We start from the raw sequence: 22,674 nt of genomic DNA, 5'->3' as shown, positions 1-22,674 counted from the left end.
ATGATAGCACTAACTAAATAACCTCATTTATGCAAATTCGTTAATGATCCATAAAAGGAAATGAATAAGACTTGTATCATCCTGAATATGAACTTCTTCACTTTATTACTACTAAATACGTATGACTGAACTTTGGAACTGATCGATCAGTGTTTTTGAGATGTTACTCTTCCTTGGTCCATTTACGAGATCTTTGTGCATCTGCTGGCGTGGTTCGTTCCGGCCTTTTTTTATTTGGGGCTGGATTCCACCTAAAATAACCCAACTCACGTATCTGCTTATTTTTGTATGAATGGTGGTGGCATGGCTTATCAATTCAATGGCATTTTATTATTGAGCTGCCCAAGTTTATATAGAGTATAGTTGGTTGATGTTGTTGTTGTTGATCACCGAATTGCTGACCACCACAGCTGCGAGACGACCTCATAATTAATTACTCCCCATTAGTAATCAATCCACGGATTGAACTTCCTGGATTTCCGGTTCCATTCATAAATATTTATTTTGATGATGGCGAGGTCATCTCTGCTCCCGTTTCAACATGCGAAACTTGGAGGTTTTCTGCAAGCTCCCCCCAATTTGGGGAATGTTTACACGGGGGACGCCTTCCTCGCCCGCGTCCTGGAGCGACTCCTCCCACCCAAAACCTTTGCCGAGGTGCACGAAGACCTTGAACGGCTTGGTCACCGGGTGGAATCTGAAATCGACCCTTTGGGAATGCAGTGCGAAAATAATGAGCCAGTTCTTCGCCAATTTGATGCGTGGGGACGACGTGTGGACGAATTGGGTAAGACTATTGTGGCTGTGTGATATGAAATTTGGTTGGATCCGATCTTAATTTAACATGCTCTTGATATGGTTTTGGTGCAATCTGTAGTGACCTGCCCGGCCTGGAAACGTATGAAAGAGATCACGGCGGAAGAGGGAATCATATCATCCGGATATTCTGGCAAATTTGGCGAATTTGGGAGAATTTTTCAGTTCGCGAAATGTCTCGTCTTCCACGCCTCGTCGGGGCTTTATTCCTGTCCCATCGCAATGACGGACGGAGCTGCAAAAACGCTGCAAGTAATCAGCACATATTTTTCTGAACATTTTCCATGCCTTATTTTTTGTAGGTGAAACTGTTAGCTGAAGTGGAAAAACTGATGCCAATAAACAAGTCTTGATTATTATTTGCAGGAGCTGAAGCTGCCTCAATTTGACTCTGTTCTAAAGAAACTCACGTCCCAGGATCCTGCCCAATTTTGGACGTCTGGCCAGTGGATGACCGAACGTGGGGGCGGCTCTGACGTTGGGACGGGAACGGAGACGGTTGCCATTCCAAAATCGGATGGGACGTACACGCTGCACGGCTACAAATGGTTGTCCTCTGCCACGGATGCGGACATTGGTCTTTTCGTCTTGCTAAAATATTTAAGGCATTGGCACTGACAATTTGTATTTCAATATAGCTCTCACGCTCGCCAGGATTGTGGACAAGGGAGAAAAGGCACAGGATGGTCCGCTTAAATATTTCAGTGCATATTGTATCAGGCCGAAGAGGATGACCAAAGTTTTCATGTTGCAGGGTTGTCCATGTTTTTGTTGAAAACGCGTCGAGAAGACGGCAGCCTGGACCCTGGAATACAAATGATGAAATTAAAGAACAAGTTGGGAACGAGGAGTCTGCCCACTGCAGAATTACTGCTCGACGGCGTTGTGGCCCAACTCGTGTCTGACCCTGGTCGTGGCGTCGCAGCAATTTCACACATGCTCACAGTCACACGATTGCACAACACGACGGGGAGTGTCGCGGCGATGAGACGGTATAATTCCTTCAGTGCTGCGTGCTACGTCTGTAATCATGCCAAGTAATGCACGCTGTATTTGCAGTATTCTTCTGCTGGCCAGAGATTATAGCATGAAACGTGTGGCCTTCGGAGTCCCCATTGCGCAACATCGGCTGCACGTGGACACTTTGGCCGGAATGGAATTGACCGCGAGGGCTGCAACCCTCCTCTTTTTCGAAGTGGTCAGGTAGAGAAAACGACGAGTTGCATAGGGAGACCATAATTTTCTCCTTTCTGATAACTCTTAATGTAGTGCAGATTATTTGGGCTGTCAGAACATGGTCGTGTCGGAAATGACGACGAGGAGAATCGCCAGCTCCTTCGCCTCTTGACGCCCGTGGTGAAGCTGTACACTGCCAAAAAGTGTATCCCCCTCATAAGTGAAGGGTTGGAATGCTTCGGAGGGCAGGGCTACATTGAGGAAACGCGGCTTCCCGTTATCCTCCGAAATGCTCAGGTATCTCTTGTGCCATGGCCTTGCTTGCAAACATTTGTTACATTTTGCATGTACTTATTTATTGAAGGTCATGACCATTTGGGAGGGGACGACCAACGTGCTCTCTCTGGACACCTTGCGCGCCATCGCCAAGTCCAATGGAGCAGCAATCGCCGCATTTCATGCCAACATGAGTAGAAGGTTGCGACAGGTGGTCAAGCCCGACTTGGCCCCATCGATTGGCCGTGTGCAGGCTGAGCTTGAGGACCTGGTGGCCATTCTTCCAGAGCTGGAAGCCACGGAGGTCATGGCTCGAGCGAGGCTGGTTTCTTTTGCAATCGCAGAAATAGCTATAGGTACAGAGGAGGCGAGAGAGAATCGCTAAATCTACTCCAGAATAATCATCAATCATGTCGTAATCATCTCGTTAACTTGTAAAACTTAACCCCATGTATTAGGAGTGCTCTTCATTGAGCACGCATCCAGTGGAGTCGCTCAAGGAACGGATTTGGCTGCGGCGAAACGATGGGCGTCCCAAATGACGAAATGGTCTCTGCAGCTCAAGGATGCTGAACGGTTCGAAACGGACAACTCCAACCAACTTGTGTTTGAAGGTTATCCTGGCCCAGATTTTTCCAAAACATCCAAACTGTGATTTTGTGGATGTCTATGAACCCCATATACTACGTACATACATACGTACTCAATGGTCAGTTTATTTATACTTATGTAACCACATTCTTCAGCAAAGAGCAGTGTGAACATAACCTTTTGATTTTGACTATTTTATTTGTTGTATGCATGTAGTTGAATAAAGGTTCAAATTAATTTGCTTAAAAGTTGAATTGAGAGAGGTGAGGTCAATTCAGAAAATGACCCATCATCATCTCCATCATCTCTGCAATCATTCCATTGGCAGCGTAGTTTTATACGATGGGAATTGGACTCATGTCGTCTCAAGTACATACATATTTCACTTATCTTTATCTACTTGTTCTCATGTGTTTTTATTATTACGAGCAAAAAATGCATGAAAGCCGATGAGCGATGAGAAATTCAGTACATTAAATTGGAATTATGCGTCAAAGAACTGTGTCAGATTCAAGGTCAACACTTTCCACCCATAAAAAGAGGTTGAATAATTCATGACATTTCCCAATGTCCCGTCGTCGGATACTCGTCTTGACTCAGGAGTTTCGAGTCAAAATTCTTGACTACATCATACACAAAGTTGTTATTTGAGCTAAACGTACGCTTCAAGTAATAAATTTTGGTAAACTGCTACGCATACAAAAGTTTAGATCTAGTTAATAGACACATTAGAGCTTTGCTAGAGCTCATATTTCGATCTTTAAGCCTCTCACACACAAAATTGTCGTCTTGATTTTCATGACTAATCCAGTTGGAGGATAAGATAAGAGGATTATGTATGCTGGATGTTGGTTAGGAGGGATATAATTAGAGCCAACGGAAGCCAAATACGTGCACTATTTATTGTACATACAAATGTAGAGCCGCTGACTCATCGCGTTAACTCTACAGTGATAAAAATACAATAAAACGACCATAATAATAAATACTATGCAGAAGAACAAAGTTATGAAGCACACTATTATTTCGTGGTGTATGTAAGAAAGAGGTTGTGTCGGGGGTGGGTCCCTCGTGGTCACTGCGTGCATGCGTGCGATTAGCTCTTGCTTGGGCCCTTTATCAAGTCCAGTTTCAGTTTATCTTCTCGACCAGATAACGTTTTTGTCATCCTCCTCTTTAGCATAAGTGCTGACCACAGTGACCACCAACAACTTCTTCACATGCACTAATGTATGAGGATGAGATGACCAATGTACCATAATAGTTGTGATGATGTGAACCCACCATCATCGTCATGAAACATAGGAAGATGTCATTTCTTGCCCTTCCTCATTACGACGGAGGAATGAGCGTATGGTTGACTAGCTAATATCAATATCATCGAGGACCAACAAGTAGTTTCGTCTCATCTCATCTCACAGTCTGACTCGAGTGGAAGAAGGAGCAGCTGAGGCTAAATGAACAAAAAGGGACGGAACTCGCAGAATAGAAGAATTCGCGAAACAAACACGTAACACCACATTCTTTTGTGTCGTCTTCAGTGAAAGAAACTGCTATACAAAAGCCAAGGTCAGTCATCTTGTAACCGTCTTCCGATTTAAATAAACAAGGTTTTTGCTTGCATAAGTTTGAAAAGTAAGATTTTATTTGTCTCCCAGTATTTGTAGGGAATTCTAAATTAGAAATTCTTTGCAACAATTAAGGGCCCGGGGGAAGATTTACTTGATTTTATGTTAGCAACAATAATTGCCAGGGCCCCAAGATTATTATCGCTCTGTTAGGTTACGACCACAATTAATTGACACCGTTTCTATGGGACGTTCAAAAGCTTTGGTTTTGTCACTGCTTTTGAAAAAGTTTCCCTCAAGTCCCTCAAGTTTTTGAAAAAAGTTGTTTCTTTTGTTCCATGGATACTCAAAATGCAATTCCTGCCATTAATTTGGCAATTCTAAGCCAATTTGTCCTCACTTTACGACCAAATATCTCCACTGCACAAGAGGGCAGATCGTCAAAAAAAACTCAAGTAAAATCTAAAGATATGATTAACGCATTAAACATAATTTAAAAAATCTGCCCTCTTGTGCATTGCTGAATTTTATCGTCAAAGTTGACGTGATTTCTAAGCAACTTCCCCCAGGCCCTTAATGGTTGATATTTTAATTCTTCCTGTTCTAGAATGCCATCTCGTTGTCAGGTCAAAGGGCAAAGTTACTGACAAGTATCTCCGGCTGGCATTATCCGAGGGAGGGGAATCATCTTTGTTCAGTGAACTCAACCATCATTACCATTCATCATGATAAGCGTGAAACTAAAGGTAAGCAAAATGCTGATTAACTAAATTAGTACAATCCCATGTTATATATTATATTATAATAGAGATAATGTACTATAGTATATTATATAGATTATCCGCGTCATTTTGCATTTGGCTGACTAATGTTAGTACATAAGTACTTAACCATTTAACAAATATTTATTAACCGAACAAAAATGTCTTCCTCATTGACAATCATCCATCCTCTCCGTGCTCCATGAACAATATTAATATTATTATTATAAGCATTATATTGTCTGTGTAGTTAGTGTTGTGTTAACTTTTGAACTCCATTCACAGTTCCCAGTTTAAATTTACTACTAACACGTATTACCGCATCATGTATGCTGCACTGGATCATTTTCCAATCCATTAATATTAGCATTTACCCACACACATGCATAGTGATCCCATCTCGCAACATTTAATTTCTGGAACTATTATAGTGAACAGACTTATCTCGCCTCTTCGTTTTAAGCTGTGTGGTTTAACTAACGGACATGACGTCAATTTTGTGCTCGTACTTTTGCCCCGTCACATGTTTAAAGAGATGCAATACACCTGTCGAATAAGCGAGACAACACAGCACCTGCTCTAATTCCAGGATTATTACCATTTCCAAGTTTAATTCTGATTAATTCTTATCGTTCTAGATTGACGATAATAGAATCATCTCCTTGTCGTCGTCACCTCAAACAAGCCGTGTTGAGGGGAATATTTCTCCTCCCCGTCTCATGTCCCAAGAATGACCCCACAAGGAGGAGACCCCCAAAACCGACGGTAGTAGAATAGTTTCAGTTGTTTATCATCCTCCGCCCCTCGACCTCTCCTCCCCAACTGCTGCTGCTCCCAACTGCTGCTGCTCCCCAACTGCTGCTGCTCAGACTCATCACTCCCCCACTGTTTTTCCACTTGTGATATCCGTTCTTGCCAACCACCAGCACACCACCGAATTGTTGGAGCTTCTCCCACTTCCTTCTCATCAAGAGGTTAAAATTACAAAAATGATGCAACGACCGGTTGCCACGATCCCTCCCAGCAGGGCAGGGGCAGAATCCCCAGGTGGTAGTTCTTCCAGCTCATCCAGCAGCAGCTCCACCTCTTCCCATCATCGTAACAATGGTGGTGGTCTGCTCGCGTTAGGAAATGATAGCAATCAAACGTCCACCCGATCCAGGTCACCATCCATTATTGTTCGTACAGGAGGAAGTGTGCATCGTCACAGGAGGAGGGACTTGCCCTGGGGGATCAGAATAATTCAAAAGGTTTCGGATTGGTGGTTCCCCAATCTGCGAGTGAATCGGGACACGTGGTAAGCCGAATACGCGAAGCAAATGGTCGCCGACAACGATCTTGTGGTGATGTATTTTTTATGCAGTCTCATTTGCACATTTTTAAATTTAGGTACCGTGTTTCGGTGTTGGTGCTCACCTACATTTCCTACACATCGTACCACATGTCCAGGAAGCCAATCAGTATCGTGAAAAATGTTCTTAACCATAACTGCTCTGCGGGCGAAGTTCCTGTCTCAAACACAACAGCTTCCTGTGGCTGGGCCCCTTTTGGTAAATTGCTATAGTTAAATTTCTTACCCGGATCTTCGTATTTACAAAGATGCTCATTTTTGTGTTTTTTTTTAAATATCAGACCGTGATGATGCTGACGTTTTATTGGGAACGTTAGATTCCGCATTTTTGTTTGCCTACGCTGCGGGAATGTTTGTCAGTGGATTCATCGCAGAGAGAGTGAACCTTCGATACTTTCTCTCACTGGGGATGATTCTCTCGGGTTTCTTTACATATCTATTTGGATTAGCGTACAGTCGGAATATCCACAATTTGTCCTATTTCATCCTCGTTCAGGTGATTCAACTTGTTTCGTTTGTAAAACTTTGTTTGGTTTTCACGATAATCAGTACTTTTACCATTACTGTTTATGCGTTTTTAGGCTCTTGGTGGAGTTCTCCAAACGACAGGCTGGCCTGGGGTAGTTACCGTCGTGGGCAATTGGTTTGGAAAGGGAAAGCGTGGCCTTATTTTCGGCTTATGGAACTCTCACACCTCACTCGGAAACATTTTGGGCTCCTTGATCGCGGGATCATTTCTAGAGACGAATTGGGGACTCTCCTTCATCGTTCCTGGCGCGGTGATTGGGGTGGCAGGATTTCTAATTTTTCTCCTCCTTGTCCCCAAACCACAACACGTTCACTGCAGCTTGCCAGACCACCACGAGTCGGTTAGCTCGGACATGAGCAACGACGACAGTTCCGACTTTCCTTCCACCTCTACTTCCATCAGGGCTGCAAGGAAGAGGAATGGGCGGTACAACTATACTGGAGATTACGACAATAGTGAGAGTTGCAGCAGGCTGCTGGATGAGGACGATATCACGTGTGGTGGTGATGCACGAGAAGACACGCCAATGATTCCCCAGTATGACCCAGACGTCAAAGTTAAAGCAGTTGGATTTACAGAGGCGCTAAAAATTCCAGTAATACCTTGTTTATCTCTACCACCTATATTAATTATTTATATTTTTAGTTACACATTGCATTACTTTTGCATTTTTAGGGCGTGGTAGAGTTTTCCTTATGCCTTTTCTTTGCCAAACTCGTCAGCTACACATTTCTCTACTGGCTGCCGAGATATATCAACAATTCGAGTAATGACAATATTTTTTGAGTTATTTATTGACCTTAATTAACTAACTTTTGGTTATTTTTTAATAATGGTAGCTAATTTTTCTCCAACGGAAAGTGGCAACTTGTCGACTTTGTTTGACGTTGGTGGGATAATTGGTGGAGTTATTGCTGGAGTCATTTCCGACTACTCGGGCATGAGTGCTACCACGTGTGCAGGCATGCTGACGGTGGCGATCCCAATGGTAAGATTGAGGCGAGGACAACGGCTAAGAAAAGAGAAAATTGATGCGACTAAACTATTTGACACGTTTGGTTTGTAGATGCTGGTGTACGAGACCTACGGGACGGAAAGTCTGTTTATGAACATTATGTTGCTCATTCTCGTCGGAATTTTGGTAAACGGGCCATACGCTTTAATCACTACGGGTGAGTTTATTAGTTGTTCTTTAAATGTACGGCATGAATTGAGTGAAAAATGATAGATTTCTATCCGTTCAATTGATCGTGTACACCGTTATTCACTGTTACATAAAATAACTGCACATGTGTTTAATGTTACCCTAATAAAATTTTATTGTAAATTGTGTCATGTCAGCCGTTTCCACCGAATTGGGGACACATCCTTGCCTTATGGGGAATGCAAGAGCGCTTGCAACTGTGACTGCAATTATTGATGGGACTGGTTCTATTGGTACCCACACATAATTAGCATTAAATAGATAGCAAATATAGCTTAATATACAATAATAATGGCACGTCATATCATATTTCTTATTCTTGTTTTATTTTAGGAGCTGCAGTCGGACCGTTACTCGCCGGTCCAGTGGCTTCGATAAGTAAAGAGCACGGTTGGAAATATGTCTTTCTCATGCTCATGGTTGCGGATGTGATTGCGTTAATTGTAAGTCGACTTTTTACACTTATTTTGTCTTATTTGTGAGTAATAATTTGTACACCTCGTGTTCTTACAGCTACTGGTTCGCCTCGTGTCGCATGAATTCAGACGTTATTTTGAAACCCGTCATGCTAACCAACTGAAGGTAACGATTCACTCCATCCCAGGATCTGTGTCGTCCACGCCTTACAATGGACAGCTAGCCTAAAACAAAATCCATCTCCAATTTGTAACATCGGGAGTAATGAATATAGCAAATTCATGACGAAAAAGCAAGCCTGTCTGATTATGCTGCTATGACCTTTTTATAATTACTCTATTTATTTTGCACATATCGTCCTAAATAATTTTTAGTTTATCTTATTTATAACCTCAAACAAAAGTCTGATATTTAGAAATAGTTTTTTTGTATCATTTAAACTCCTGATTGACAGCAGGTATTTAGGGAAGCTTGAAATAGTTTGTAGTTTTACTCTGTTAGGACGACTGACTATCTAATGGTTGTACAACTTGGCTTACTCTAAAAATGTAATATTTGATTGCCGTGACGTAATTATTGTTGTGCTCTATTTTTCTTTTACTATTGATACATGTAATTATTTTTATGATTGATTGATTTATTATTAAGTATTTTAATCCCCAATTATATCTTTCCCATTTCGTTTAGATGATCGATGGCAGATTTGGGAGGAAAACTAAGTTGGCTGTTGTCTAGTTTGCTTGCTGTCTACATATATGCACCTACTGAACTGATCTTGCATGTTATGTGACAGCTTAGAACTTTCTCTTCAATACAAAATGCAGATTGATCTTTTTGATACAAACACTGATATCATAGTTCATAGTCTTGTATTTATTATTATTATTATTGCTATTATGCAATCAACATTGTCTGATCTAGTCGTCAGTGTGTAAGACTTTTCAACTTGTATTTACAATTATTTGTATAATTTCCACAAGAAGCGATGAGTAAATATCAAGTAACTGTTCTACAATACAGAGTGCCTTGTACAAGCAGATTCATGACCCTTTGTTTTACCAACTCCGCCATAACGATTGGGGGCTATAAATAGTGGACTACTCAACTGCTTGCTTATATATGCGTGTGATTTTAGATGGTAAATATATTTTAGTATGGTCTTTTAACTGACTTATAATGATGAGATGACTAGGGTCAACCTACTGCAATTATTACTTGTTTTATGTAGTTTCATGTGATGAACCAATTTTCAGACCAATGTTTGATTTGAAATAATAATGATTACTGGAGTGATTTCATCGACATTTTGTACATTTTATCCATAACGAGCATTCATTTTAGAGTACCGTTTTGAAAAAAATATCGCCCAATGACGGCGTAAGACAAGCTGTGCGTAAGACTATCAAGCTCACTTTTTTAGTGGAGCCCCATCACCGCCAGGCGCCAACCGCGTATTGCTCACACTTGTAAATAAATCTGCCTGAGAGATAATAACGTGTTGCTTGGCTGATTAAATTGCGACTAACTAAAACTATATATTTATCTGCATAAAGATTACATGAAGTCAGTGTCCATATAAGGTTGCATAATAGTGTATTATTCTTATAATTATTAAGTAGAAATTGGGGGCTCACGCTGACCTGACCCTGTCAAATTTTAAATATATCGTAAGTGTTACTTAATAAAATTAGTCTCCAATATTTAAGAACCAATTAAGTCATTTTACAAAAAGCTAGACAATTTGCGATGCCTCATAATCATTTAACATAATGAAAATAATTTTTATTTAAACACAAACACATTCATTCATATGATATGTCATAAAATACATTTAGTTGGCTTTCGAAAGCTTTCGAAAATCATTCAGAGAATCTTGGTCAGGCAAAAAATGCATTGATAAACTCTAAATTTGTACAGTGTTAATCAGCCGGTGTAAGTCCGCAATTAACTTGTTGACTATACTGTATTGAATTCATTTTGAAAATGGCAAATACAATATGCATAATGAATGAGCACTTTGCACTTATCTAGGGATACCTATACCTACGTATACTATTTCAGCGCTGCAGTGAACTCAGTACCGTGAGCTGAGTATCGGTACAGGTAAACTTTGCACTATGTGTTTTAATTTCATGATTTAATTTCTTTTTGCAGCTCTTTTCAAAACTAATTTACTTTCTTCCGGCAAATATGGATACATCTGCTGCTAACAACGAGGAGGATATGGATTGGAATGTGGACGAGGTAATTAAATAAATTCATTTCAGCGTCTAGCGCATCTTTAAATTAATAATACCAAATCAGGTGAAAGGTGACCATGAGAGTGATGAACACTGGGAATTGCGTCGAAATTTCCTTCTCAAGAATAAGGGCAGTTATCCGAAACTCAGGCTCTTATCCCTCTCCCAGGTTTTTGCAAATCATGAATTTCTTGGATGCAGGTAAATTAACCTACCTACTTGTATAGGTTAAGTTAAGATAGTCAAATCAGGATACCCGTACGGTATCTCAATATCTGTTTCACCTACTTTTGTCAGATATCCAGAAGAGACTATGCAGCTGGTGGCGGAACTATCAGCCGGAATTGTAGAGGAATACCGGACGGCAAGACAGGGTCGACTTCAACGGACTTTTGTCAAGGCATCCGACGCTGCTGAGCGGAAATCAAAAGGCACTACTCCTCAAAAGTCGTAATCCTCCTTCTCCTATTTTGTACTTAAAGTAGCTCGTAGAAAATCAAAATTTTGTAAACCGTTTTTATACATGTTTTTCTCAGAGTAAATCATCTCACAAATTCGTTGTATACTTTATACTTTTATTCTACTAAACAAAAAAAAAAACGAATTGATTAAGCATCTTATAGACAACTCATATAGCATCCCCTCCTCCCTTCACCTTTTTATCCTTTCCAAAGCACTACTTTCTTCTGATTAATGTCTGGCTTGGTTTAACGCAGGTAGCATGAAACGAGTCTGGACACCAACCTCACCATCATTCGGTCAGACCAGATTCACCCCTCCAATGAAAATTTTTGTGCGTGAATCACCAGCACCACCCAGTCTCCCCACGCTTTCAGAAACCTGTGATACATTAAGTCCTGTCCCGGAACTCAGTCACGATGTTGGTGTCGTAGTAAGAATGGAAAAACAATTAGAAGCTGCTCTGTCCCAATATGGCGATGACTTGCGTGGCCTTGTGCTGGTCGATCAAATATTCCTGGATAAAGAAGGAGCCCTCCAGACCATTAATCGTTCATGCGGCATGTCACACAAACCGCTCAGAGTAGAGTATGGAACAGAGCCTAATTGCGGAACGGTCCAGTAAGTAATTAACTATCTATAGTCCATGTAATCACGATTAATACACCCAACACCATTCCAAACTGAATAAAGTTGTTTTGCAGATGTATCATAAAAATCGGGTCATCTTTTGTCCAGGAGGGAAGAGGTTTCAGCAAGGAGACGGCGAGACAAGAAGCTGCGTCGAGAGTCTTGACGGCGCTTCGTCAGCTTTGCTACACGATTGAGGTGTATGATGAGTTCTAATATATTAATAAGATTCATCAACTTAATTGGATCAACGTGAATAAACTCGGTCTTGTTGGGTGGTATTATTCTAGGTGAAAGCAAATGTCGTCGCAGCTACAGAGTTTGGAAAAACGGATATTCATAGTCACAGTTTGGGTAAGAAGGATAGCGACCACTCTCTCACAGAAAACAATGTCGGCAACAAATTGCTCCGTCTGATGGGGTGGAGCGAAGGAAAAGGTCTTGGGAAAGATGGACAAGGGATTCAGGATCCAATCAGGTGTGTTTTTACATAAATATTAAAGAGCATACACATATAAAGATGTGACAATAAACGGTCTTATCCACTCAATTACAGTGCGGCTTCCTCATCCGAAGTAGTGAAAAGAAGTCGACTTGGTCTCGGCATGTCGAATTCAAATGAATTTAACTTTGCTACAAAAGTGAAAACATTTCTCACGCGTCAAATGTGGCAATGTGACCAGTTTGATCTTCAATTCACTCCAGAATTCTCTCCCGACGAAAGGAAAATTATTCATCAGTGAGTCTTATCTGTATTTTATATTCCTGGCCAAAATTAACGAAAACCCTTACCATAATTTGAAATAAATTATCTATCTTCAAGGATCGCAGGACAGTTGGGGCTACGCAGTCGCAGTCATGGGAAAGGAAGTAACCGCTTCCTCGTTGTGTCCCGAAAAGTAGAATTGGTTCAATTGGTCCAAGAATTATTGACGTTGGGCGAAAGTGCCAAATATCGCGTGATACCTCCAGGCATTCTGAACCTACAGCAATCAACTGATCTCCTTCATAACAACAACAGCAATGTCACTAGTTGAAGGTGGCCAAAATATAGGCGTGAAATTATACTAGAAACTACGAGTAATTTCCACAGCATGACTGAGGCCTTATCAGGGATGAGACTTACTTTTTAGTAAATTGAAGATGATGTGATCAACTGCTGGACAAGTACAAACCTTATACAAATATTATACATTAATAAATCATGTTACATATTATTAGATAGATGTGCACTAAATTTTATTTCTATCTCAAACTGATCCTAAGAAGAAAACTACACCCGGTTAGTAATCACGGATTTTGATGCTCTTTTGTTGCATTGCATCCTATTAGACAGTATATCTGCCCATTTGCGCCCCACGCATCAAAATCAGTGGTTGCATACATCGCATCTCCTCCTAAATATGCAGAATAAGCCAAGTTCTAAGAATCGAAATCGACGACGGACTTGCTGTTTGTATACACTCTTCCTGCACTGAGGTTATTGTCCCATTACCCAATTTCATCCATGAACATTTGTCCCAACTAATTAGACCGTCTGTTGTTCTGCTTGTGTGATAATTGCTTCACGTCTTTTAACAACCCAATTGTGTCACTGGCTTTACCTCTCTACATATATTTTCCCTTTTCCCCGATAACAATAACGTAGCCAGTAATTCTACGAATTAAGAAATTTGGCAATGATTCCTCATCTAGGACCTGAAAAGATTTCTCTTTAAACGAATCAAGTCATACATACATACGCATACGCAAACATATATCTATATTTACATACATGCATCCGTGCCATTCCGTGCATACATATATTTATGTTTGACGAATTGGCTCGTATGACAGAGTTTGACATTAATTTAATGAGGAAATAAATCCTGTATTACATTTCATCTATTATTTCCATACACTTTGACAAAATGTGACACAACTGTTACTCTAACAAGCTTGACTAAAGAAACCGAATAACTTTTTCCTGAGCTTGCGGTGAACTTGATGTATACATAAACATAAGCACATATGAAAACAAAGGTTTGGTTAAGGGTTACGAATTTCCTGTGAAGTTTCACCACATTTGGCTTTTTTAAACGGGCGCATATATGATAATCATACTGTGATTGCGCATACTGCAAAATTTCCTTTTAGAAACTATGGATAGTTGTGAAACAATCCTAAGCATTTCACTAAAATGCCTCACGCCACATGAAAAATAACAGGAAAATAAGGAAACGTCTCAACTGAATCGTTTAATCCTCTGCCTCTTCTGAGTACATGACTCTCCATGAAAGTGTGACTAATGGGATTGACTTCGGAGCCAAGTAAATGTTGAAGAATCAAGACAAGGACAAGACATTCCTCAATTTATTTCATTTCCTCTTGCTCTTTACAATAAATTGCGAGCTGTTTGTGGAACGGAGCGAGGCGATCGTCGCTGCATGTTGGATGCTATTGGCGAAGCAGTATTTATTTGGTTTTCTAGCCTGATGACGATGCATTTCCCATGAGCAATATTTATGTTTATTTTTACAACTAGTGTTGGAACGTTTTTTTTGCAGAAGGATTGAGTCAGAGTGATGATTGTAAGCAGAACACTGTCCGTGTGCATGAAGGGACATGACACACCATGAGAAATATCCCCACACAAAATGACCGGTTCCATTAATTCAATTCAGGTGAAGCTGGTGTCCCGAACAAGGTGAAGGCAGGCACAAACCCACGACACCACACAAGCCGCAATGCAAAAAAACATGCAACTTTAGTCATAGGAAAATGGTCTGAGGTTGATGGCATCATCTTCTCATCCTCTAGCTGACTTTGCTGCTGCAAACCCGCACTCTTTCCCACCTCCTGTGGTGTCTGGAGCGGCCAAAAATTTGTTCAGTGCATCGCTGAGAGCTCGTCAGGCAACACGCGTCGTTTTCTGCGAAGCATTTCTCCTGTAAGCAGTAACACTCAAGTGATTCGATTTTGTAGCGATTCCTAGAGGAAATATGCCCCCAGCAGTGGACCCAGCCTTCGTGGGAGCCGGATCCAAACCGGGAACTGAAATATGGAGGATTGAGGTAGGTCAAGTTTGTCCCTCTCTGCGAAATAACGAATAAGGGAAGCGCATATGTAATTACTTACAATTAGTGTACATATGTATGTACAATGTACATACATAAAGTTGATGAGTCGGGATGTTGATAAAGAACGTCTTGGTCGCGCACGAAGGAAAAATATGCGGTCCATTCGATTTAATCTTAACGATGTGTAACGCATTCATTTTCTCCCCTTCAACACCTTCCCCCATTCCACTGCACGCCATTAACCCGACCCGAACATCTGCAAATATCCAGCTTTTTAAGCACATACATAAGAAAAAATATCTCATCAAAACTATCCAATCTATCCGAATGTAATCAGGGTATGTGACATAATATACGTGTGCAAAGTAACGGGAAGAATGGAACTTTTTATGCTGGTAACTTCTATTCTTAGCCTTCCAAGACTTGTGTACCCATGTATTTACCATATCACTACTTACTTAATACTTACATATGTATGTACACCTAATAATAATTAAACCTTATTTCCTCCCAATACCGCCGTAACTCCGAAACTCGCAATCACCACCAACTCAACTGACATCCGTTATATATTCGCTGAAATTTCGTTTATGCATAATTACTTCTTCGTTTGTCATCCATTATACAACATATTACACAACATTGCGATTACAACAACAAAACACAAACTCGGGCTCGAATGCTTGTTTTCTTATCCGAGTGAGAAAAGCTTTTTATGACCCATAATAATGTTATTGTGCTGTCATTCAGCTTATGCATCACCAACCATGCAACCCCCCGCGGCATCAACAACACAGAATCCTAGAATCTGCCAGACCTTACCACGAAAGCGATAAAATTATTTTTACTGATGCAGAGATTCGACATCGAGGATGATGATAGACGTCGGCTTGTGAAAAAATATTGCACTCCACATCGTGCCAAAAAGCATAATGATTATGCCACGCCAATAAAAACACCAGACTTATCAACCTAACTTTCTCGAACGCATTTATGACGAGACACGAAGGAATAGCTCATTTTCCATCGATTAATGTGAAAAATGTTCCTAATGTCGCCCTGACGGATTTCAATTTCTTTGCAGAATTTTCATCCCGTTCGGATTCCGGGCACGGATCATGGCAAGTTCCACATGGGCGACTCCTACATCATTTTAAACGTAAATCATGATATTGATATTTTTTTCCGTAATAATTACCCTCAATTAAATGCATTAATATTTGATGACAATTTTAAATCTAATACTTCCCAAAATTTTGGTTACTGCTTCATCCGCTTCATTTACATATGCTCATATCTAGACGAAACAGCTTCGGAGTGGAGCATTTGAGTGGAACATTCACTTCTGGATTGGCAAAGATACTTCTCAGGTACAGTATTCATAAGAAATGAGACGACAACTGCAAACCTTCATCAAGATGAGTTGTCCAGATAAGCACTCGTGCGTGCATATAATGATTTTGACTCGTGTTACGCAGGATGAGAAAGGCACAGCTGCCATCAAGGTATGCAAATCGTACATTTGTTAAGTGTATATATTTCCATAGGTCGATGGCTTTACTTACATATCTGTTTATTTATTACTCAATTTCTGGGTGGGTGTGGTTTGTTTGTAGGCTGTGGAGTTGGACGACATGCTTGGCGGAGCCCCCGTGCAGCACAGGGAATGTCAAGAGTACGAGAGTCCTCTCTTCTGCTCCCTCTTCAAGGGTGGGATTCGATACGTCCCGGGTGGGGTCAAGTCAGGATTCAAACACTACGACCCCACTGACGCACCTCCCCGTTTGTTCCAAGTTAAGGGGAAGAGAAACGTGCGCGTCAGAGAGGTGCAGATACATAAACTATTGCCTAGTTTTATTGCGAATAAGTCAAACGTCCAATGTCGCAGGTGGAAGTCTCTGTCCGTTCCATGAACAAGGGGGACTGCTTCATTTTGGACACACCCACTCTGATCTGGGTTTATGTTGGACGATACTCGAAACGAGTGGAGAGGCTCAAAGCAATCCAAGCAGCAAACCAGATTCGAGACCAAGATCATGGGGGCAGACTCAAGATTCAGATGATCGGTATTGACCAGAAATAATGAGACAAAGATATTTATTACTCATTTTGAGATGCATAAATTGTGGCTGAATGTGATAATTATCTTGCATGAATAGAGCCCAATAGTCCGCAGGACCAGGTTGACGCCTTCTTTAAAGCGCTGGGTGGCGGATCTCGTGCTGAGATGGCAGACCCTCCAAAGGAGGACGACGACTCCCTGTTTGAGAAGACGACTGAGAGCGTGGTCACTTTGTACCGTGTGAGTGACTCGAGTGGAGCCATCAAGGTGGAAGTCGTAGGAGTCAAGCCATTAAAGGGAGCCATGCTGCATTCTCAAGTGAGTTAGTGACTCGTGACATGTGCATAAAATGTTACAAATTAACGTAAAAAGTTTTCCTATGCATTTTCATTTGTTGTTTGAGCTACATGCTTACATTATTTATTAATACGAGTGACGAAATGCCTTATTGCGTGCGTGTGATATTAGGATGGCGTTGGACAGGTTTGTTATTAACCATTAATGAATATGAGATAAACTTCTTGATTAGTTCGTTTATTTATTGTGTACTTTGTTTTTGTACGGAATCACAGGACTGTTTCATTCTGGATGCCGGAAAATCTGGGATTTTTGCCTGGATTGGGAAACAGTGCACCCAGCAAGAGAAACTCCAAGCAATGACCCATGCCGAGAAGTTCTTGGTGGATAAAGGTTATCCAGCTTGGACTAAAGTGAGTGTATAAAATAATGCAGGATCATCATTATGGTAAAACATCACTTTTTAGATCCAACGCGTCGTCGATGGCGGAGAACCAACTGCTTTCAAGCAATATTTCTCTGTTTGGAGAGAGTCCGATATTGTGGCGCCAGTTTACGACAAAGTTTATACTCTGGACCGTCAAAAGTTAGGTATGAAAATTACCGTTTTCATTTATAATTGGTTTTTAACAATTGCTTGAATCTCTTTTTGGTCATAATTGTCGTCTTTCAGCCAACGAAGCCCCAAAAGCTCGATCTGCTCCTCCAATGACTCGTCAAGAACGGGCTAAACTTCTCAAAAACTTGGGCACGGTACTAATGTTGACCAGATCACAATATTGTCCTCACATTTGGATTAACTGTATATTTATATATTATGTAGGCCCTCGGATTCTGTCCCGACGATGGGACCGGACAAGTTGAGCTGTGGCGTGTTGAAAATTTTGAGCTTGCTCCCGTTCCAAGAGAAACATACGGGATATTCTTCGGCGGCGACTCCTACGTTCTCCAGTACACTTACAAGGAAGGGAACAGGGAGAAATACATCATCTACTATTGGCAGGTCGGTCCAACTCGTTTCGAAAATTTGGATAAATTTTGCTAAATATGCTGTCTAATTCTTCAGGGTACACATTCGACCCAAGACGAAAAGTCTGCCTCCGCTCTTCATGCAATCCGTTTGGATGAGAAGCTGCTTGGACGCGCAGTCCAAGTGCGCGTTACTCAAGGTCACGAACCAGCGCATTTCCTTCGCATCTTCAAGGGTCGCATGATTGTGTTTCTTGGGGGACATGCCAGTGGGTTCAAGAACGTCAGGGAGAACGACACCTACGACCCATCCAAGGCTCGCTTATTCCACGTCAGGGGAACTTGTGAAGAAGATACTCGTGCCGTCCAAGTCGAGCTGGCCGCAGCCTCACTGGATTCGGACGACGTTTTCATTCTGGATGGACCCAAGCAAGGGGTCACCTACATGTGGATTGGAAAGGTGGAGACCAAGATATAGCACCAAGTATTAAACTCGTTTTAATTGACCATGGTCTCTGTCGCAGCACGCCTCTGAAGATGAGAAGCGGATGGGGGACAAGGTGGACAAAGTCGTGTCGCCTGACCGGACAGCCCAAAAGGTGAAGGAGGGTTCGGAACCAGACGAGTTTTGGCGTCTCCTGGGAGGCAAAGGGGATTACACGAGAGACAACGAGGAAGTTGCTGACACTCCGGCCTTGTCAGCACGTCTCTTCCACTGCTCAATTGTACCACCCTCCACGAAGCTGGAGGTGGACGAGGTGTTCAATTTTGAGCAGGAGGATCTGAATGAGGACGACGTGATGGTACTAGACACTGGTGACGACGAAATATTCATTTGGATTGGCAAAGGAGCTTCCCTCGAGGAGAAGAAACACTCCAATAAAATGGCTGATGTATGCAAATCATAGGAATATCATGATCCAATCGAGTTTAACTGGCTCGAGAGTAAAGTAATAGGCAATGATGCTTCTTAAATAATTGCAGGACTACATCAAAGAAAACCACATGAGTCGTGGAGCAAATTGCGTGACAATTTCTATCGTAGTGAAGCAAGGAGATGAGCCGGACTCCTTCAAGGCCTTCTATCCATCGTGGGATGATAACTACTGGAAGGTATGTCATAAAACTCTTCATACTCGTTCAGTAATTCCCTTGTACAAAACTATACATTTGCCCCTCCTCTCGTTTTTAGTTAATTTACATATGTATAATAATGACATCGCTCTATCTTTTCAGAAATAAGCTCGCACGCTTTCTTTCTTTCTCTCTCTCTACCACTCTGTTTACTAGATAAATATCTAGATAAATATCTAGATAAATATCTTATTTCTGCTTCTTATTCGTTTGCATATGTGTCACCCGAGGTAAAACCAAAAAAGTGTTGTTTATCCGAATTTGTTTAAAAACTAACTACATGCATACGTTTTTGTAGTATAACGTATATCTGATTGTCACTAAGAACTTAATATTTTCATTGCATTTAGATTAAAAATGTCTTCCTTTTCCTGTTCCCTTATCTTTTAGACAGTACGATTGACTAGGTGTTGTTGCTTTTCACTAACAGCAAGTATAATTTTCATTGCCAAGTATAATTATGACACTGACTGATTGATCGAATCTATTTTGTAGAACATTCAAGATGTCAACTACAATTAATTGGAGGAGTTTATGCATAGCACCTACGGCACCAGAAGGATTTTACCACCTCAACAATGCAATCTTATTGTAAACCATCACCGGAAATATTGATTTACTAAAAACCTCTTTTAAATCTAAATTGAACTACATTCTTGATGTTGAGCACATACTACTGTCACATAAATATATGTATCTTCTTATGTTATTATTGTCGAATAAAGCCTTCATCGTCGGAATAATAAGTCATTATATAAGCTATTGTTTGAGCATTAACATTAAACACATGCAGATACGTAGCACCATTATACTATACATAACTAAATTTTAGTTAAATATTTAGTAAATATGTAATTCATCACATTGTATTACACTGTCTCACATTGATTCCAGTCGCAGAATGGGTGAAAGCAGTGACCTCGCCCAAAGGAAGAGTTCAAACATTGTAATTTTGGCAAGTAACCACCCCTCCATCAGAGTGTATCGGTAGCACCAAAAACGATTCACACACCGTCGAAAGTCCTCCTTATACACTGCACTAATACAATATTTGGACATTGTTGTAAACGACTTCATCGTTTTGCTCGTCTTCAAAGCATGTTCAATTCCACGAATAAGATCGTTCGTTTTAAAGATTAGAATCATCGGACGAGGGACGCGCTCTAAAATCTCAGATATTTGGGGCAAAAAATTTCCAATGTTTTTTCGAATTTTTTGTTCCTACAAAAACAAGCGATACATTTGTTAGGAAAATACGTTTTGACATAACAGGTTTGACATAACAGGTGACATGACAGTTTTTTGGAAAAACCTTACCTCTTCCGGCGTAAGTTTCTTTGCAACACCATCCTTAGACGAAAGTGATTCCCATGATCGTGCCGTCACCATGCAAGCAAATAGGCCATACAATTCACCCACGCCCAAGTTTGTCCCATACTCTTTAATCCCTTCCACATTAGAGTTGATAATACTGAGCCAAAAGTTGGCATAGTTGTAGCGAAATTCAGGAGAAAGCGTCTGCAAAGTTATTAAAGGTACGAATTAAGAAAGATATACCCATCAGTCAACTCAAACAAGTGTTAATATTTGACGATAATCCATATTATAGACGTCTTACTGTGTAGAGACCGTGGTCCAAAAGGCAAATCTGTGTATCCCCATTGACGTCTCGATTAACCATAAGATTCCCAGGGTGTGGATCACAATGGACGAATCCATGAGAAAATATCATCTCAGAATAAAGTCGGCCCACTTTTTCGGAAACTTCGCGAGCCGATATTCCATTTCTGTTGAGGTATGCGAGGTCGTTTATTTGTCCACCGTCACAATATTCCATTATCAAGACACGATCTGTGCTGTGTTCCCAATATACTTTAGGAATCTAAATTAATAATCAGAAAAATCCCATCATTATTAAAGTATGGTTAAATGTAGTACTAAATTGTTGAACCTTGAGCCATTTACAATGCGTCATTAGTGTTCGGAGCATATCTGCATTTTTTCCCTCATGTAAAAAATCCAGTTCTCTCGGCAAATTCTTTTTTGTCTCGTCCACCAACCAGAGCAACTTAAAATCTGGAAATATTAGTGCTGCAGTTCGGACAAGAATCTCCATTGTTTTCATATCCACGTAGGAATGCGCTCTCACATTGGCGTGCTGAACTTTTACAGCAACCGTTTCTCCAGTAGTTCGCAGTTTAGCTTTGTATACTTGAGCAAGCGATGCTGCCCCCAGAGCGTTCGTATCGAATTCAGAAAATAATTCGTCCGTGGACTATAAAATAGGAAATAAACTTAACTTGAGCCAAAATTGGATCACAACAGATACTGGCGCATAAGCACTATACCCACTTGAATCTTGAGATCTTGACGAATGACCTTGTATACATCGTCGAGGGACGAGAATGGAGCTTGGCTGTGAAGAATGCTCAGGGTTTCAATGTACGGAGGTGGAAGAAGATACTCCAAAGCCCCAATGTGTTGTCCCACTTTCACAAACACCCCACCATTAGATTTACACAGGGTCAGAATTCGTTCCGCGCATCTTTTATGGGTCTACGCAATGCACAATCAACAACTTATTTCAAAGACCATATTTGATAAAAAGAACAGTATCCTAATTAAATAATGTATATTACATCTGCCCATATCTGTTTGACTTGTTCCGGATCATCAGGCATGTGTCGGGAGTAGACGCTAAACTTGTAGTCAGCCGTAATAGCTGCGGTCTAACAGAATATAAATAGAACATTGCATAAGAAGTTTCAAGTTTAATTGTACCAAAAACTATTTAATATTACCGCATAGACAGCCCTCCCAAGCCGCACAGCTCCAATGGAATTGATGTCCCAATTATTTTGTGCGAGCGTGACCAAGCTTCCCACCGTGGTCAGACCTCCCCCAAGCAGAGCAATTTTCCGGAAACTCATTTCCGGACGGAGATTTTCAGGATTCTCGGATTAACTTTTACATGTCATAACGGATAAAATTTTAGTAACCTCTTTTCCACCTTTAATTGATACGTCATCAATAACTGTAATAATAATTTGTACTTTGGACATTAGTGACCACTTGCAATAAACTTTTTAGTTGAGCAATTCATACTTTATGGTTCCCATCAAATCGCACGCTAGC

General features: G+C 40.9%; 5 protein-coding genes across 9 annotated transcripts; 4 read left to right on the top strand and 1 right to left on the bottom strand.

The window, feature by feature from the left end:
- The first annotated feature begins 273 nt into the window (after window positions 1-273).
- On the top strand, window positions 274-3,113 carry LOC110859276 (acyl-CoA dehydrogenase family member 11). The gene is made up of 9 exons (XM_022108190.2): window positions 274-787; window positions 878-1,068; window positions 1,183-1,393; window positions 1,455-1,502; window positions 1,571-1,808; window positions 1,876-2,019; window positions 2,091-2,289; window positions 2,357-2,624; window positions 2,727-3,113. The coding sequence occupies exons 1-9, from the start codon at window positions 508-510 to the stop codon at window positions 2,921-2,923; spliced, it is 1,776 nt and encodes a 591-aa protein (XP_021963882.1). The 5' UTR covers window positions 274-507; the 3' UTR covers window positions 2,924-3,113.
- A 1,121-nt stretch (window positions 3,114-4,234) lies between these two features.
- Window positions 4,235-9,985, top strand: LOC110859162 (glucose-6-phosphate exchanger SLC37A2). 3 transcript variants are annotated; one of them, XM_022108035.2, is made up of 13 exons: window positions 4,235-4,428; window positions 5,035-5,173; window positions 5,827-6,485; window positions 6,578-6,738; window positions 6,821-7,035; window positions 7,121-7,663; window positions 7,744-7,834; window positions 7,908-8,056; window positions 8,135-8,240; window positions 8,410-8,505; window positions 8,606-8,715; window positions 8,786-8,854; window positions 9,377-9,706. In XM_022108035.2, the coding sequence occupies exons 3-13, from the start codon at window positions 6,178-6,180 to the stop codon at window positions 9,422-9,424; spliced, it is 1,896 nt and encodes a 631-aa protein (XP_021963727.1). In that variant the 5' UTR covers window positions 4,235-4,428; window positions 5,035-5,173; window positions 5,827-6,177; the 3' UTR covers window positions 9,425-9,706. The 3 variants fall into 3 exon arrangements, with proteins under 3 accessions (XP_021963727.1, XP_021963725.1, XP_021963726.1); XM_022108033.2 differs by having other exon boundaries at window positions 4,240-4,428; window positions 8,786-9,985; XM_022108034.2 differs by having other exon boundaries at window positions 4,240-4,494; window positions 8,786-9,985.
- Window positions 9,986-10,144: 159 nt separating this feature from the next.
- Window positions 10,145-13,238, top strand: LOC110859163 (NF-kappa-B-repressing factor). The gene is made up of 9 exons (XM_022108036.2): window positions 10,145-10,356; window positions 10,844-10,933; window positions 10,994-11,130; window positions 11,227-11,360; window positions 11,646-12,009; window positions 12,093-12,216; window positions 12,309-12,496; window positions 12,575-12,757; window positions 12,842-13,238. The coding sequence occupies exons 2-9, from the start codon at window positions 10,880-10,882 to the stop codon at window positions 13,053-13,055; spliced, it is 1,398 nt and encodes a 465-aa protein (XP_021963728.1). The 5' UTR covers window positions 10,145-10,356; window positions 10,844-10,879; the 3' UTR covers window positions 13,056-13,238.
- A 1,640-nt stretch (window positions 13,239-14,878) lies between these two features.
- On the top strand, window positions 14,879-20,285 carry LOC110859208 (gelsolin, cytoplasmic). Of its 3 annotated transcripts, XR_002548838.2 has the most exons (17): window positions 14,879-15,071; window positions 16,162-16,236; window positions 16,379-16,447; window positions 16,556-16,582; window positions 16,694-16,903; window positions 16,966-17,143; window positions 17,237-17,457; window positions 17,608-17,622; window positions 17,712-17,849; window positions 17,904-18,027; window positions 18,110-18,189; window positions 18,260-18,439; window positions 18,503-18,865; window positions 18,930-19,298; window positions 19,390-19,518; window positions 19,642-19,769; window positions 20,035-20,285. XR_002548838.2 is itself a non-coding variant. In XM_022108091.2 (16 exons), exons 1-16 carry the CDS (start codon window positions 15,000-15,002, stop codon window positions 20,059-20,061), a joined length of 2,277 nt encoding a protein of 758 aa, XP_021963783.1. In that variant the 5' UTR covers window positions 14,879-14,999; the 3' UTR covers window positions 20,062-20,285. The 3 variants fall into 3 exon arrangements, 2 of the variants coding, with proteins under 2 accessions (XP_021963783.1, XP_021963784.1); XM_022108091.2 differs by lacking the exon at window positions 19,642-19,769; XM_022108092.2 differs by lacking the exons at window positions 17,608-17,622; window positions 19,642-19,769.
- Window positions 20,228-22,638, bottom strand: LOC110859209 (aarF domain-containing protein kinase 1). Its single transcript, XM_022108093.2, has 7 exons — window positions 22,341-22,638; window positions 22,179-22,268; window positions 21,892-22,095; window positions 21,491-21,814; window positions 21,158-21,421; window positions 20,857-21,057; window positions 20,228-20,760 (listed from the first exon to the last, which is right to left on the bottom strand). The coding sequence occupies exons 1-7, from the start codon at window positions 22,467-22,469 to the stop codon at window positions 20,419-20,421; spliced, it is 1,554 nt and encodes a 517-aa protein (XP_021963785.1). The 5' UTR covers window positions 22,470-22,638; the 3' UTR covers window positions 20,228-20,418.
- Between the last annotated feature and the right edge of the window lie 36 nt (window positions 22,639-22,674).

The sequence above is a fragment of the Folsomia candida genome, unplaced genomic scaffold (genome assembly GCF_002217175.1).
Source record: "Folsomia candida strain VU population unplaced genomic scaffold, ASM221717v1 Fcan01_Sc025, whole genome shotgun sequence".
NCBI lineage: Eukaryota > Metazoa > Arthropoda > Collembola > Entomobryomorpha > Isotomidae > Folsomia > Folsomia candida.
The sequence above is the reverse complement of the archived record's forward strand: the minus strand, read 5'-3'. Positions and strand labels throughout refer to the sequence as shown.